Source organism: Electrona antarctica, assembly GCF_951216825.1.
Source record: "Electrona antarctica genome assembly, chromosome: 2".
Lineage (NCBI taxonomy): Eukaryota > Metazoa > Chordata > Actinopteri > Myctophiformes > Myctophidae > Electrona > Electrona antarctica.
In genome coordinates this window covers 43,163,137-43,180,898 of record NC_136807.1, presented here as the reverse complement: position 1 = coordinate 43,180,898, position 17,762 = coordinate 43,163,137, and the positions used below count along the sequence as shown (strand labels likewise).

Genomic DNA, 17,762 nt, shown 5'->3' with positions numbered 1-17,762 from the left:
TGATGGGCATAATTGCATGAAGCATGCAGCAGTATTCGACCATAATAGGCTAAGGAGCTAAATGAGGCAGTGAGATTTCACATGTGAAATGGAACAAGCAATGAAAAGACAGTGTTGCAAAAAATACTTTTATTGTAACAAACATTTATTGTAATAAACGTTATACACCAAGTAAGGTCCATATAAGTGACAATTAACTAGCCTTCACAGAGCATTTGGTGCTGTAGGTACTGTAGGCCACAGTCTAGAACCTAAATTCTTTAGAACAAACAGAAATAAATAACACAAGTTTATCCCTACAACAAACTTTAACAAAAATATGTCAGAAAAAACAAACCAAATAAAATCTTGAATAGCTACGGGCAAACCTCCAAAAACTTTACCATAAACTGAAAATAAAACGTAGGCCTAATTTCTAGATGTATTTGCATGCAATACAACAGTATTGTAATATACAATATTGCATTGCAGCAATGCATAACTGTAGCAGTGTGTAGTAGGCCTAATCTAAATGAACAATAGGCAACATTGAAAATAAAACTAATTTGCAAGTTAAAGAACAAACCGTACAGGCCTAATGGAACACTTGGCACATTTAAACTTTTACCTCATAATGACGAAGTGCAATTGAAATGTTGAACAACAGAAACTTGCCAGTCAGTCAGTGATATGGTCCTGGGCAGGGCACGTCATGTGGAGGCTAGTATTCAAAGTTTCAAACCGAGTGCGCAAAGGGCATCTCTGGCTGTCTGGCGTAGAACTGGGAGAAACTTGCGATGGAAACGGTGCCTCCGTTGGGGCTCATCGGCTGGGTCATCCCCCCGTAAGGACATCCGTTGTGTGCGGGGACCAACACGGATGGGTGGCGGTGGTGGTGGTAGGAGGCACCGTAGGTGGGGTGGTGGTGGTGGAAGTGGGGGCTTGAGTAATACGAGGCGCCCACTGGCACTGGGCTGTTGCCGGTAAGTCCATTCGGAGAGACGGGACTAGGGTAGCCGCTGCTCTGCGCCGGTGATGAGAGGCTGTAGCCGCCGGTGGACTGGGGGGATTGGGACTGGGGCGAATACAGGGTCCATGGGGATCCACCACCGCCGTATGGGGCTCCTCCACTCCCGTATGGGGTTCCTCCACTCCCGTATGGGGATCCTCCACTCCCGTATGGGGATCCTCCACTCCCGTACGGGGATCCACTGCCGTACGGCGATGCATGCTGCAGGTACACGTGCTTCTCCGGCAGGTAAAGGGGCTCCGGATACTGTGGATAGTCGACTGCTGGGCTCCCGGATAAGTAAGGCACACTCGGGGGTCGATATGGTCTCCTCACCCTCCTCCGTCGCCTGTAGTTCCCCTTCTCGAACATGTCCTCGAACGCGGGATCCAGTGTCCAGTAGTTGCCTTTCCTGCTGTCTCCACCACTTTCTCTGGGGACTTTGACGAAACACTCGTTGAGGCTGAGGTTGTGTCGGATGCTGTTCTGCCAACCTTTCTTGTTTCTCTCGTAGTAGGGGAATTTCGAGACGATGTACTCGTATATTCCGCTCAGGGTCTGCCTCTTGTCATAGCAGTCCTTGATCGCCATGGCAATGAGAGCCACGTAGGAATACGGGGGCTTCTGCGTCAGCTGGTCATCTTCTTCGGCCGGTGGGTCACTCTCCTCTGGACCCTCGCAGCGCCTCTTCTCAGCTGTGTTGGCGCTGAGGTCCAAAAGTTGTATTTGTTGGTGGTCGCCGGCGGGGGATTTGTCGTTAGCATCCATCTCTCGTGTAATTCCTACTGGTTCTGGCAATGCTTACAGGAGCGTGCTGCTAAACAAGGCAACGTTTTATAATTGTGAGAAACGTACAGGTGCACACACGTTTGTAAACCCTCCCACGGAGAGGACAGTAGCGGGTCATCACCGGCTCTTTTTTGATCTCGCCGCGTTTCCCACGCTGTTTAAAAAGACTGTCCGGGGTTAGAAATGTCAAGTTAAGTAAACAGAGGTCACAGACGAGACATTTGTAAGGCTTTGCACTTGAAGTGCAATTAGTTCATCAAAGAACCATGACCCATGTTTTCACATCGACTGTGTTTAATGTCACCAATATTGACAAACATGAAGACATGGCAGGGGCCTAGTTGCATATAGGTAGTTTAGTTTACATTTTAAAGGGCAGAGTGACATTTCCAGTGTATTTGCACTGGAAAAAAAAGTTTAAAAAAAATGCTTAGAAGCCAACACTGATGAAATGTATTTGAGGGCACTGCAGACCACATGTCATCATGTTTAAAACAAGTACACAATCCTTTTCACATATGTTTCCCCTTTCAAAGTGCCACAACTCCAGATAGGCCTATGTAAATATACCCAGGGATATCTCAACCACTTTGCACAACAGGCAGAAAAAAGAATGTCCATCTGGCCATGCAAGTGCTTTTTCACAATGATATGTTTTGCTTTTGCTATTTATTCAAGTTGTGATAGCTGCAGCGTAGTGTGTGCTAGAGAAAGGTAGAGGCAGAGCCTTACTGTGCACATATCACAGCACAGCATACCACCCACATACAGTCAGGCATGAACAGCAGGCCTGCCTGTCTGCTTGGGATGGTAGATAATGATCACCTGCTCTCAGTAGACAGTCTGTCTCCTCCAAACTGATAGAGAAACACAGATCTCAAAAATGAGAACAGGCACCGGAAATGTTGCTACATACTTTTACATGCATGAGAGGGCATATGTATTGGCACTAAAATATCACTAAAAGGTGTTAAGTGGTAATAATAAAGAAAATGTGAACAGGATCTATTTAGATTTTTTTTAGACTAAATGGAGTATGTCTGGAGTCTCTTTAAACTAAATCCATATAATGATAAGGTGTGTGAATTCCAAAATGATGACCAAACTACATGGAAAATACAGTGAATCAGCACACAGCCAGGAAGAGAGGGGAAAGTCCAAACACAATTTTATGATGCAAAATATTAATTTAATGAAGAAAGCGACCAAGGATGTTTTAGTTATGCCCGTTATTAGTTTGTTCCAGTCTTAAGATAATGTAGCCTACTTTATTGTTGGTACATTTTCACTGATAAGCAAAGCCTAAAAGTAAATCTCTCATTCACTGTCAGTGGAGCAGAGCACCAGGCTGCACTTGATGACATCACAGATTAGAGACTTGGTTCTCTTGTTTCTAGTTATGGGGAAAATTTTGTCTTGGTTCCACTGATAGGATTGTTCAAAAATAATTAAAGAATATTTATTTCTCAGCTTGATACGAGTTAAAATGGGCCTTTCACAAGAACAGTTAATTTATTCTGTGATGGGGAACTGCAGCTTTTAAATGCCTCAAACTAATCAAAACATGAAGTTCATGAACTCATCATGATCAAGGAAGTAAAAAAAATGAAGGTCACCATATATCAGACCTATGTTAGGATAACATTCTCAAAAATATTGACATTGTTATTCAGTCAATCTTAGAAAGCTAGATTTCCCTCCTCATGTCACAAAGTGAGGCGCCAGACTAAACACAATCTGCACAGTTTAAGCTATCTGAGACCAAAGAAGAATGCACCAAAACTGCCAGAAACAGATTTTAAACAATAGGAGCGATGCAACAACACTTACACTGTATCACTGATAGAAAAAAATGTCTTACATATCTTTGTGATAACCACAACTTTCTGATGAAGACCCATTTAATTCTCTTTAAAGTACACAGGTGAATGTGTTGTCACAAATAACTCTAATCCAAATATTGTAAAATGGAGTTTTGTTTGAAGTTCATTGTCCCAGACAAGAGACGTTGTGTACTTTGTGGTGATGCATAAATGCCCATGACACCCCAAATTATATGAAATGATGTGAGGTCTAGGGATTTTATTAATTCATTATTATATATGTAAATAATGTACAATCCTTTCTATCTCCTGACCTATACAACACTTACATGTTCCCAGACCAATCACCTATGTGTTCCCACACCAATTAAGGGCATAGCCTAGATCAAAGGAGAGCCATTAGCACGGATGCTCTCTTGGTCATCAGTTCTCATGGACAGCTAGGAGCAATGTTAAAGTATTGCTATATTGCCTGAAAGTGGTAGACAGGCAATGGACCTGGTCATTGAAACTATCTCTGATCTAGTAAAATACAAATTATAAGCCAACAAAAGAGATGATCTCTCTTTTGTTTTCTTGCACTATATACAGTAAAACTAAGAAAACAATAGTGTTTGGGCTCACTCCAATATCGAAAGAAAGAAAGAAAGAAAGAAAGAAAGAAAGAAAGAAAGAAAAACGTGTTTTGGAAAGGCTGAGTTATTTGCAAGCTGTTGCATGTTGTAAAAAATCATCAACTTATTTCTGAACTATCAGAATAACTGCATTGTTTTTTTTACACAAATGTTTTATCCCACAATTTTGTAACCCAATTTTTCACCCAGTGTCAATTATCTAATTGTAATCCTGGACGCTACACTTCCTCTGCCAACCTGGGGGGGCAGCGGACTGACCTCATGCTTCCTTCTATGCATGAGGAGTCCAAGCTGCTTCTTTTCACCTGACGGGGAGAGTTTCCCCGGCCAGACGAACCACGTGGAAGGAACACGTTATTCCGACCAGTTCCTTTCTCCTCCATCAGGCGCCCCGGCTGGCCAGGGGGAGGTAGTTTAGAGACCAGGATTACGGCATGTTTTTGTGAGGGTACCACTACCTACCCTATAGGGGACACGGGGAGAACATGCAAACTCCACACAGAAAGGCCCTAACTGCATTGTTAAAAAAAGGAGCCATTTCAGTTAATTTTAAAACATTGCACCATGCAATGGAAAAGTTTAAGTAACCTAATATTCCATTATGAATGACATGAACACCCAGATCACTCTGTTTTTGACATGTCACTGCTAATCAAGATCGACGCTCAAATGCAAAAACACTACCTTTTCACTTACTACAATAAGGAACTTTCTGGTTGGCATTCCGAGAATACCTTTTATGCACAGATGGCAACTACACAGCTGCACTATTCTCAAACACAAACACTCCTCTCAGCAGATCAAGTGGCTCAACACCTAGCTTTTCTTTTTCCTGCAGAGTGGCGGGTGGGTGGAAAGGTTGGAGGATGTGTGCGGGCGCTAAATGGCTGCAAAAGAGTCCAATCTTCTCAAGATTTGTGCCGGAGCAACACGATACCCTGGTGTTTGGAAGTGAGATGAGTGATGCCCAGCTGCAGTCATTGTTTGAGCCCAATGGTTTTTTACTCCTCCTGCCTCTTGAGAATGCCACTACACAGTTCACCGGATGGATTACAGTACTGCTAGACACTTCAACCTGAGAAACCACAAACACACTTTTGTTCCTCATTCTAGATCCATGAAATCCAGTTTGTTCAGTGGCCACTTTTTGAAAATGTGCCAGACTTTAACTACTGAAACTAAACTCCAGGGGAGAAAAAGACTCAGTGCTTGACTTCACTGAAGCCTGTGGGTGTGCAGGTTGAGTACACTGGGGCACCTGCCAAGCTGGGATCAGTGATAAAAGGAAATGACAGTATGTGTTGTGGCTTCAATGTAAACACAAGCGCATGTGGCAAACCATGGTCCTCCCCTCGCTTTACAGTAGTTATTATACCACTCCCAGACCTCTATAATCCATGGATTAGGAGAAACCTGACTTCCCTCTTGTTACGCTGCCTCTCAATGACAGAGGAAAACAACACACTTCATCTAATTGGAGTTCTGAGTGTGACTTTAAAAAGTAAATAAATCATTGTCATATAGTCAAACACATTGGACCAAAAATCCTCTGTTGAAGTTCACAAATCAAATTTCTCTCTCTCTCTCTCTGTAATTAATTTGATTAATCGAATATATTTGCTAATTTGTTTCAATGTTCTCCCCGTTCCTCTCTCCTGCCACTGTGTGTACCTTGGCTGAATTCCCTTGCAAGGTGCGGCCCTGTCTCAGGTGATGAGAGACTTGAGTTCTCCATTCAGTTCACAATGCCACTGACCCGTGCCTTCTCCCACAATGCACCACTGTGTGGTTTCAACATGACAGCCTGTGCGTCGGCCCTCTGCCAGTCTGGCCCGCAGCCCACAATGCAGCCACTCCCAGAGGCTGAGCTAACCTGCACTTCTCTGGTGTTTGCATAATATACTGTGGTCATTACAGTAGCAGGAAATAGGGTATTCTTCCCACCACGCTGGGATATGTTAAGGTAGATGCTGCCAAGACATTTTGTCTTTTTTCTGGTGTTGACTGACCTAAATACGCTTTGCAAGTTTAAATATAAGGGACCTTGTTAATGATGACTGATGGTTCATGGTAAAAATATGCATTTGTGCACTTGCCAACTGTCTGTGACACAGAGCATACTCCATACTGACAGCTGATGAACAAATGATCATCACAAACACAATGGTAAAAATCCCAACTGCATCACCTGTCATCAAGATAGTTGTGAATTGTGAAGACTGTGAAGCTACCAAATGCTTTGTTTGAAATGTTCTAGTAGTGGCTTCCAAACCTTTTGAGCCCAAGCAAATAATTTGGGAACCAGTGTTACAGCAACATGTGCATGTCAAACAATAAGAATATCATGTATTAACTAAGAATCAGAATCAACATTATTATCAAATCACAGATTTGCAGGTGTAAAACAGTGGATGAAATTAGTTTTTGTGCAAGCTCCATCGTTTTTGTTTTACTTTTTTTTTTACACATAGTACCGTATATTTACAGAATATTGCCACAGAGCAAAAGACCAGGTCATTTTGGATATTCTTCTGTGGAGACTACCCTGCCAATCAAGAGGAACAAGACGCACTCACATTTCCAGATGTTCTGAGTAGGGACACAGGACTGACTGTGAAAGAATGAACTTGGTGTGCAAAGAGCAACAGAGACCAGTGGAAGCAGCTTGTGTCGCAGATCTCGAGGGCACACGAATGATGATGACGTATATATATGGTGATTATCACAATTTATGCCATAATCATCAACATTAAAACAAAATAGGCTTGAAATATTTCACTTTATGCATCATGAATCTGGAATACAAAAATGAACCTTTCCATGATATTAAATCTTTGACATGCATCGGTATTTCTTGATACTTTCTTCCAGTTGAAAATTATTCTCATTAAAACACAAATTTGCCCCTCCCTGCTCATTCTTCTTTTTTATGCCTCTGCTGGCGACAGCAATGGCTGGAAGCATTATGTCCGTAGTATACATCTTTACATCTGTATGTCTGTCTGAACAAGGATGAACTGCCAAAGGTCAAACATCAAGGTCACTGTGAGCACACAAAACACGTTTTACGCTGTAACTAAAGAAAGATTATGACAACACTTCACACAAATGTCTAGGATAAAATGAAATGATAGTGTTGACGTTTTATAGACAAAATGTCAAAGCTCAACCTCACTTTTCTGGCCATAATCTAATGCCATAATAACCCAGGAACCATATTGTGACCATAGTTCACAGATACCTGTAACGTAACGTAATTGGTTTAATAACACATTTTGGGTGCCCAGTGCCCACCTCAATACTGTGGTGATTATATACTGTATATATCCTCTGTGTGGTCGGACTGAAGAAGCATCCACGTTTTAGAACGTGGGCGCTGAAAAAAATATTGTCCCAAGGCTTCCTTGAGTCTTAATTCATCCCTTGAATGGACATAAAGCTGAACGACAACAAAGCAGTCCAGTTTTCTGTTTTTTTTTTTTTTTTGGGACTTCCCAAATAGAGAAATTAGATGTTTTTCCAGGACCCAAACTAGTGAAAATAGCATATCTACAAGCCGAGCTTGTAGATCTGCTACTTTCACTAATTAAACATTTGTTTTCTAATTTATTGAATTCCATGATTTCTTCATGGAATTACCGAACACATCATTGAATTTAGTTTTTAAATCATGAAAACGTTTGCTGTTTTGGGGGATGTTATTTGAAAATATTTTTGAAATAATAATTAAAAACAAAATGTTGGAAACGAAACGATAGGAAAGGACCCATAAAAATGTGTCCGCGACCCACAAATGGGTCCCTCTGGACTCTGGTAGTCTAACCACAAGCTCACTGCTTTTGCAGATAGCTTCAGCTGATTGTCTTTGCATGTGATGTGATAAAGCTCAGTCCAGTAACCCGGTCGATGCCAAATGTTGCACACTCTCCCTAGAAACCAACGATGAACCTCTGCCCCAAAAACGGCCTGTTATAGCGCCACCAGGACAGGAGGCAGGAGGCCGACTTTTGGAAAAACACATATACTGTATTACTCCTCCAGATTCTGTCCAAAAAGGGGCACTTTTTCTAGTTATTATTTTGCCTTAATTAATACCTTTTATTCCTTCAAATTCTACATGTATGAGTCTGGAATTACATGAATTGGCCACAATGCAGTACTTAAAATTGATGGTGAGGTATTATTTTGTCTAATAGCATATCCTCATGATCAGTTCACATTTCCCCACAAAATAATACATATGGCGTTCTCACAAAAGGAATGATATGCAAGCAAGACACAAAGCACACACTATAATTAGTTAATCCAACAACAGTTGGTCAAAGCATAGATAGTAAATACAGGATTTACAGTTTAGTACCCAGAGGTGTGACAGCACAACTAGCTGTTAATAGAAGATTTGAGAACTGATTAATCACATTAGAAATATCATGTGTGCCGATTAGTGATTAGACAAAAAGGGCAGGTATATGCCCCTGTATTTTAACATCAGTTATTATGTTGGTAGCAAATATTTTCTGAGGTGGTACTTCAGTATAAAAAGGTTGGGATGCCTTAGAATACAACAGGAAATAAATGTATAATGTTTTGTGCACATGAATAGTTAGAATGAATTGCTGGCGGTTTGTGAAGTCTTATTACATTTGGCTATTTGAGTTGCTCAGTTCAAGTACCAAGTTTGAGATTTTTAACAGAATACAGTATAACTCTTACGTTAGCCTCTTCCGCCATCTTGTGGATAAGGCTGGTATATATGGTAGGTTGCTCTATATCTCCTCCAGGGATCTTTGATCAAAATGCACGAAAACGTCTACACGTGAACTTTGGACCTATACTTGGCTACTTCATTTTTTTTAATTAAAAAAAATATGTTTTTATGAGTCAATGAAAATTGCTATCTTGTGAACATTCTTCTTCTGCCCAGTACATGCCGCATCGATATGCAATATGAAATGTTACAGTAGCCTATATGGTAGAGGGTAATGCCAAATAGTACTGTACTGATGCCTAAAACCAGGACACACATAATTGTCATCAAAAACACTGAATGATTTTGCTGTTAACAATAAAACAACTGATTGTGTCCGGATAGCTCGGGAGAGCTCTTGCCTTTGGAACACAAAGTCAACGGCTTCTGACAGACATACAGCCAGCCTGGGCACACTTGAACTTCCATGCGCGGCCAAAGGAAGCTGAATTTTGCGTTTACGTTTTTTCCGTTTTTTTGGCACTGTTTTTCTAGCAAATCTAAGCTAGCAAATATAAGACTTCCGGGGGACGATCTCTTCAAAATAAGAGTACCCTCTAGAGTATTGAAAAAAAGATTAATTTGCACATTAAAACGACTAATTAAGCATTTAAACGATGCTATAGGACACACATTATGTTTCTGTGTAAAAATAAGTAATAATTAATGTTTCTGTGTAAAGATAAGTAATTAAAAAGTTATCTAAATGGATAAATGCTATTCACTGGAGAGCATGGACTTTATAAAGTGGACGCTGGACAAAAATCCCTGCTATGTTTCGACTAGTGTGACATACGCACGCGTCCGGGGAGACCTCCTCTACAACACCACACTGTCTGCTAAGCAGCAGAGGTGTAAAACAAAAATTGGCACCAGGTCACAGGTCAAAAAAAAAACTTCCCCCGTTTTTTTAGACAGCTGGTGGATGGAAATTAAGCTCCACCCACGCGGCATAATGCCGCTGGGGAAAGCTTTTCCGGGAATCTGGCTAGGACAGGAATCTGGCCGGCAATCTGGTCGGCAAAACCCGGAAGAGACCCCGGGAGACAGCTTCCTTTGGCCGCGCATTCAGGTCTGCTTACGGCTATAGCCTACTAGGGGTTGGAACATGTGTAAAGGTGCTGCCACACGGTCGAAAGAGCTGCGCACGTTCTCGGCTGCGCGCAGCTTAAAGCTTGAGTTTTTAGACAGCTGGTGGATGGAAATTAAGCTCCACCTCCGCGGAATACTTGGCCAGATTCCCGGAAACGCTCTCCTCCGCGCAAAAAGTCCGCGGAGGTGGAGCTTCTTTTCCATCCACCAGCTGTCTAAAAACGCAGAATTTAAGCTGCGCGCAGCTTAAGAAGTGCGCAGCTTAAGACCGTTTTGCGCTAAAGTGTGGAGACGGTGTAACCCAGGCTTGAAATCAGCAGCCTGTATTTAAAATAATTAATGGGATGAATAAATAAGTTCATTTTCAGTTGATTTAAAAGTGTTAGAAACAATCTAAAATGCTTTGAGATAACACACTTTTATACAATCTAAATCTAAAATGTTGCTCTGCAAGTCTGTTTAAAATGTACATTTAATATTTTGCATCTAAATTATTAGACTTATTATTGTTATATTCTGTTATATATTGTGCTATATTTAGATACTCTTCTAAATCTACATCTATATTATTTTGATACCCTTGAATGGAACAACTTGAATTTGAATTTAATTTAAGTACTCCGATTCTAATTTTCATGTGTCTCACTGGTCAACACATAGGTCATAAAAATGGATTAAATGTATTTGTAACTGTCAGAATGGCATCATTTAATACAGCTCTGGTTGTATTATACACAACAATTTATGTCAGCATTTGATTTAGAATTGATTTAAATTTTTAATTGACTTGAATTACCTTCCCACATTGAGCCAGCTGTACACTCAACACTGACAAGCAAACATTGTTTTGGGCTCTGTCAGTATGTCTCCCATGCATTCATGATTCACCGGCTGAGTGGATGCTCTGGAGAAGCATCAATGCACCCTATTGCACCATGCATATTTATAGTCCTATATATTTGCTTTAATTAATTCATCAAAATGCTAATTTCCCATAAGGTTTTTCATGGCCGTAAGAACTCTGATAAAGGTATATGTACACTACTGTTATAAAACAGATCCATGGCATTTAGATTGTTCCGCTGGATATGGTAATCAGCGTTTGGTTTCTATTAATAAATATGCACTGTGTAAACTTCAATAATTTTAGTACTATAACTATGGTCGGAGAGCCTTTCACCCCAAAGCAGGCTAAGTTAACAGGAAGGTGTGAAATGTGACACCTCCGTCTCCCTCTAAGGGAATGTCAGAAACAGGCCAGAGCATAGCGGGGGAGCTCTGATAAGAGGTGAATAGCCAGCAGTTGTGTAAACAAGAGTTCCTCAACCACTTCTCCCTCCAGCATGCTTCTCCCATGCCAGACATGGCTAGCACATGTCAGTGGGAAATGTACTTCCTGATCTCTCAACCAATAGTAAGGTTAAGGACTGTTGCCACAGTGCCCAGCAGCCAATTGAATGTTGGCTGATGTGAACCTGCCCACAGGGCAGGTCTAAGGAAACAGAGGGTTTAAATGGCCTGGCGCCAGTTTCAATAAGTCAGATTCAAGCCAACTAAGAAGAATCCACACCTCATGTAACCACATGGACATGAAGAAAAACAACTCACATTAGACCAATGGTAATTATTGATACAATGCAAACTATTAATAATCAATGAATAATGTGTTATCCATGTGTTGTAACCTGCCTGTAATTGACGAATGCTATGTATATTGTCTCATTTATGCAGGTTTTTTACCTAACTAAACTAACTAACCAACTAGTTAAAACTAACTAAACGTCTAACCTAAACTGGGTTAAAACTAACCCTTAAACCAACCCTAGATAAATAGTTCATGTGTTTAAATGTATGTTTGTTAAACGACAATAAAAGTATAAAAGACACCTGAGTTATATTATTTAGACAGTTTGAGTAAAGACATACTCTATGTGCAGTTGTGGCCTTTCAGTAGGCGTAGCTATGGACCATGATGCTATCATCTTAGCAAGTTAAATCGTGGATAGCTATAATCTGAACAGTAAAAAACCATAGCGTGCGACTACTATCGTAATCGCGGTAAACTTTACTAAAACAAACGCTCCAAATGAGCAAGGTTAGTGTGCAATTATCAACTTAATCGCGGTAAACTTTACTAACAATTAAACCAGTAGCCTTGTAACTAAAATAGCCTGGTAACTAAATAGTTCAAAGCACGGTTAATAGATGCCACGGCTAGACTCAAAAGTCTCAAGCGTAGATGGTAAATAGCCTGATGTACTAACCACAGGCCTTGTAAAATGTACAATCAAAGTAACTCCAGTGTAAAGCTAAACGGTTGCTAACCTAAACACAGGCGACAATGTGATCCAAGTTCTGGGTTTTAATAGCTACTCCAGAGTCAATGTCTATTCCAGCCTCTGATTCCAAGCAAGCTGAATGTCATTTGATTCAGGAGTGATTATTGTAACTAAGAGCTGGGCCATTATTGTTCCCAGTTTCCTCCTGGCTTTCAACCAGGGGAAAATGGCCGCCAGAGCAAAGCTAATTTGCTAAAACCATTAGCCTTTTGTCTTGCCTTCCACACTGTGACTACCACCCAGCCATAGGCGGGGGAGGGGCAGTGATGAGATAGGCGACAACAGGGCAACTTGCCTCTACTCTGATACTTCTAACCTAGCCATAAATGCGGGGGAAGGGCAGAGTAAACAGGCAGAGAGGGCCTAATGGTAACTTAAAATGGCCCCTAAACTGACACTGTAGAATAGTCATGCTGTGTTGCTTCACTCTCTAGAAGACTCTCCATCCTAGCCATAAGTGCGGGGGAAGGTAGAGTTTGGCAAAACAACAGGGCTCAAGATAGTGTCCACTCTCAACTCCTGCCATCAGCAGGGGGGGGGGGGGGAAGGTCGTAAAACAGCCCAAATGCTAATTGTAACCTCACAAGAGGCACATGCAATAGGCTTGTAAATAAATGCAGTCAGGGAATGACACAGACCACTAAGGCTAAAACTAATTGAGTAAAATAAGGGAGGCAGGTATTATTAGCAATGAAATGTGAAACCACTTTTAACTATAATTCCCAGCTTAAATTAGACCAGAACCGTAACAGAAGGAAAAATACTGTAAACGCTAAACTGGCTAAAATCCCCTGTGTCAAAGCTATAAAACTATAAAACCGTGAGAGCGCTTACTAAAATCCCAAAGATTCATAAGTTTGATAGGTGAAGTAAGGATGGCTTTATTCAACGAGTTAAAAGTTAGAAGCAAAGAGACGCAATCAATATTCAATAATTTAGCGGCTGAGTGTGAAATGAGTCTGTCACAAAAATCTCCCAACACCGCAAAAGCGGACACATTTGGTAGACTCAAAATAGCTTACGGGAAGTTAGCGGATAGCTATAGCGACTATTCCGAGGAATTGAAAGAAGCTAATTTATCACAAAATGCTTTGCAAGTAAATAGTGAGCTCCATGACTGCACGACTAAATACTATAACATGAGGAAATTGTTACTGGATTCAGTGTGGTTACAAGTGGAACCACAATGGTCGAACTTGTCTGACACAATAAACAAATTGATTAGTTCAGAGACAAGGGAACCAAATACATTAGATAAAGCTCTCAATGTTTTGAATTTAATATTACAGGACACCAAATCCTTAATAAGTCCGAAAAGGTCAATCCAAATGCTCTCTGACTATAAAAAGCTTGTCCGAGGAAGAGACAGGCTTAACCTGCAAGCCGCTCAGGCTGACCACGATCTAGGGCCAATAAAAATAGGGTCACTAACACGAAAGATCCAGGTCACAGCAGCGGAGGAGGAGGTCAGCGGGGTCAAGGAAGACGACACCGGAGACGTCACCTCCGGACCAGCGGGGGAGGAAACGGACGGGGGGCGACAGACGCCTGACCGCCCTCTAACCCCAACAGATGACGTCACCTCGATGGGGGAAGAAACGGCAGGGGGGCGGCAGGAACCGGTCCGCCCTCCAACCCCAACAGCAGACGTCACCTCGCGAGCCCCAGGGGGGCTTGCCACTATGTCAGCGGAGGACAAGCAGGCTCCCAACGCGACACCAAAACAGCAGGGAACCTGCTGTGTCCTACCAGAAGACTACGCCAGGTCAGCAGCACCGGAGGAGCATGAAGCCTGCGGTGGCCACACAGTGGACACCAGCCGGGCGCCCTCAACAGCCGTGCAAGCGACGGGCCCAGTGTCCGACGTGGGAAATGAGGCGCCGACAGCCACTACGTCAGTGCGCATCGACCAGGCGCGTCCCAACACGGTGCCACGAGGCCCAGCGGAGCCGGCACCTGACGCCAAGTCAGCAGAACCAGCACCGGAGGCCAGGGTGAGTCCAAAGGAAGTAACCACCCAGAGAGCTGCCGGGGCCAGCACAGCGCACGCTGTCACGGCGTCCGTCGCGGGAGACAACAGGAAGTCGACCGCCACAGAACAGTGGCACACGCCACAGCAATCCCTCGCCTCGGAAGGGCGAGATGACATCAGAGCGGCAGACCTAGGTGAGACGAAACCGTCCTCCACCAGTGCAAGCAGCGGCCTGACACCCACAGAATCCACCCTGTCAAGGCATAAGCCCTTGAGTTTCACCAGGGCGGAGTCTGCGACGATCGCCCTGCTATGCCTACCCATGCCAGCAACCACTGCAGTAGTCCACCCCACAACAGCGACCACAACGTATCCCCTCCCGTCCGGCGAGGGTAAAGGTGGTCAGCTGGGGGGACCGCCCACAGCCAAACCACGTGGAAGCTGGGGAAAGCTTTGCAAAGCAGCGCTCTCCATCACAAGCCCTGCAGCCATCGGTAAGGTCACAATAAAACCTGCCGATGGCACCGATGGCAGAGGGAAAGTTAAGATGAAATTGTGCAATGTCTGCGAATTACGTCATGAATGACGAACGCACACACACATGCCTCCCCCCCCCCCCTAACACAGGGAGGGGGGCCAGGACGCGCACCAATCCCCCCCAACACCGGCGGGCCCAAAAGGATGACCGCCAGGAGGAATGTTGGCACAATTGAGCGTGCGCGCACGCGCACACGCGCACACACACACACACACACACACACACACACACACACATGCTTCCCCCCCCCACACAGGGAGGGAGACCTCCAGGCTGTCACCAAGGCAGAGAATGACAGTGACAACTTCATGTGTGTTTTTAACAAAAAGTGTATTGTGTGATTATTATTGTGTGATACAAGTTAACATTACAGAATACATAAACATTCCCCGGTTAACGAGTACAAACCAGAAAGTATAAAGTAACTCATAACTAGGGTAAAATGGTAAATTAATGTGTGGTATAAAATAATGTTAATCCTTCCTTTCCAGCAAGGGAAAAGCCTGGGTGGAAGGTGTGAATCGTGACACTTACTAGTTGCCACGCACACGAACAACAGCCCATGTCAATGACAGGGGCAAATGTATCAATGTTTGAAATGTGATGACTTTGTTAAGTTTGCAGGCCAGTGAAGTGCCATGCTAAATTACACATTAGTTACTAAACACACAAAATCCAAGGGCTTTTACGAAAAAGACAGTAAAGTAAACCAGAACCCTTGTGAAACGTGACACTTACTTAGTTGCCACACACAAACTGACAGCCCATGTCAATGACAGGGACAAAATAGTGTGTAGTAACACTTTTGAAATGTAATGACTTTGTTAAATTGCAGGCCAGTTTGAAATAATTGCCTAAAAAATCCTGAAGGTAATAAAAGTGCCATGCTAAATTACACATTAGTTACTAAACACACAAAATCCAAGGGCTTTTACGAAAAAGACAGTAAAGTAAACCAGAACCCTGGTGAAATCTTATCTCCAATCTGCTCAGGACCAAGCAAGTTTATGAGGGGTAATAAATGGCAGGAACCAACCTGCTTCTAAAATGTAACAAATTAAGTAGTGATCCACGAAGATATCACAAGTCAAGGGATTTGTTTGAACAAAGTGGAATCAAATTAAACAGAATTATAAGTAAGGAAACAAACAGGAACCTTAGAATGAGTAACTAATTCTGAAAAGATAAAACAAAGAACAATATTATAATTCCTTAACCAGTCAGTTCAAAGGCATGTTAAGATAATCATAGTATAACTACTCCAAAGTCAATGTCTATTCCAGCCTCTGATTCCAAGCAAGCTGAAATGTCATTTGATTCAGGGGTGATTCCCATTTTCCTCCTGGCTTTCAACCAGGTGAAAATGGCTTTGTGTTTATCGAACCCTCTCCCGGCACATATGGTCAATTATGTGTTGAACCAAACCGGCATAACGGATATCGGAAAACCACTCTATAAGTTATAGATTAGTTTTGGCGGGAGGTGTTCCGCTGGATATGGTAATCAGCGTTTGGTTTCTATTAATAAATATGCACTGTGTAAACTTCAATAATTTTAGTACTATAACTATGGTCGGAGAGCCTTTCACCCCAAAGCAGGCTAAGTTAACAGGAAGGTGTGAAATGTGACACCTCCGTCTCCCTCTAAGGGAATGTCAGAAACAGGCCAGAGCATAGCGGGGGAGCTCTGATAAGAGGTGAATAGCCAGCAGTTGTGTAAACAAGAGTTCCTCAACCACTTCTCCCTCCAGCATGCTTCTCCCATGCCAGACATGGCTAGCACATGTCAGTGGGAAATGTACTTCCTGATCTCTCAACCAATAGTAAGGTTAAGGACTGTTGCCACAGTGCCCAGCAGCCAATTGAATGTTGGCTGATGTGAACCTGCCCACAGGGCAGGTCTAAGGAAACAGAGGGTTTAAATGGCCTGGCGCCAGTTTCAATAAGTCAGATTCAAGCCAACTAAGAAGAATCCACACCTCATGTAACCACATGGACATGAAGAAAAACAACTCACATTAGACCAATGGTAATTATTGATACAATGCAAACTATTAATAATCAATGAATAATGTGTTATCCATGTGTTGTAACCTGCCTGTAATTGACGAATGCTATGTATATTGTCTCATTTATGCAGGTTTTTTACCTAACTAAACTAACTAACCAACTAGTTAAAACTAACTAAACGTCTAACCTAAACTGGGTTAAAACTAACCCTTAAACCAACCCTAGATAAATAGTTCATGTGTTTAAATGTATGTTTGTTAAACGACAATAAAAGTATAAAAGACACCTGAGTTATATTATTTAGACAGTTTGAGTAAAGACATACTCTATGTGCAGTTGTGGCCTTTCAGTAGGCGTAGCTATGGACCATGATGCTATCATCTTAGCAAGTTAAATCGTGGATAGCTATAATCTGAACATAGATTGTTTTCACTTTAAATCATTTGGCATCTCCACATTTCTTGTATCTTCAAATCTCTTGTATCTTCTAACTATAAATGCATCAAGTCTCTGCATGTGTGTATACGTCTGTACGTCTGTAATAAAACTCGAGAACCATTCGCCCCACGAACTTCAAATTCGACACACGCGTTCCACACCACCACAGGGAGTGCAGTGCCCGGTGTCGAGTTGGTCGAACCCACGGTTGTCCAGAACCACTCCCAAAAAGGCCTCTGCCTGGGCTCTGGACACCCCATTCGACCGTTATCTCTGTATTGGATAGGCGAAATCATCCGTTATCAGCACCTTTCAATAGGGCCAATATGGCCATACTGGCATATACTCACTGTTTCAGTATGTCATTATCACCTATTGTGACGGGTGATAAT

At 42.5% G+C, this 17,762-nt stretch overlaps 2 protein-coding genes across 2 annotated transcripts in view; both read right to left on the bottom strand.

Moving 5' to 3' along the window:
• clstn1 (calsyntenin 1) overlaps positions 1 to 17,762 on the bottom strand; it is a 324,752-nt gene that overhangs the window by 173,496 nt on the left and 133,494 nt on the right. The window lies entirely within an intron of this gene.
• foxl2l (forkhead box L2-like) lies at positions 549 to 1,917 on the bottom strand. Its single transcript, XM_079527824.1, has one exon. It carries the CDS (start codon positions 1,754 to 1,756, stop codon positions 716 to 718), a length of 1,041 nt encoding a protein of 346 aa, XP_079383950.1. The 5' UTR covers positions 1,757 to 1,917; the 3' UTR covers positions 549 to 715.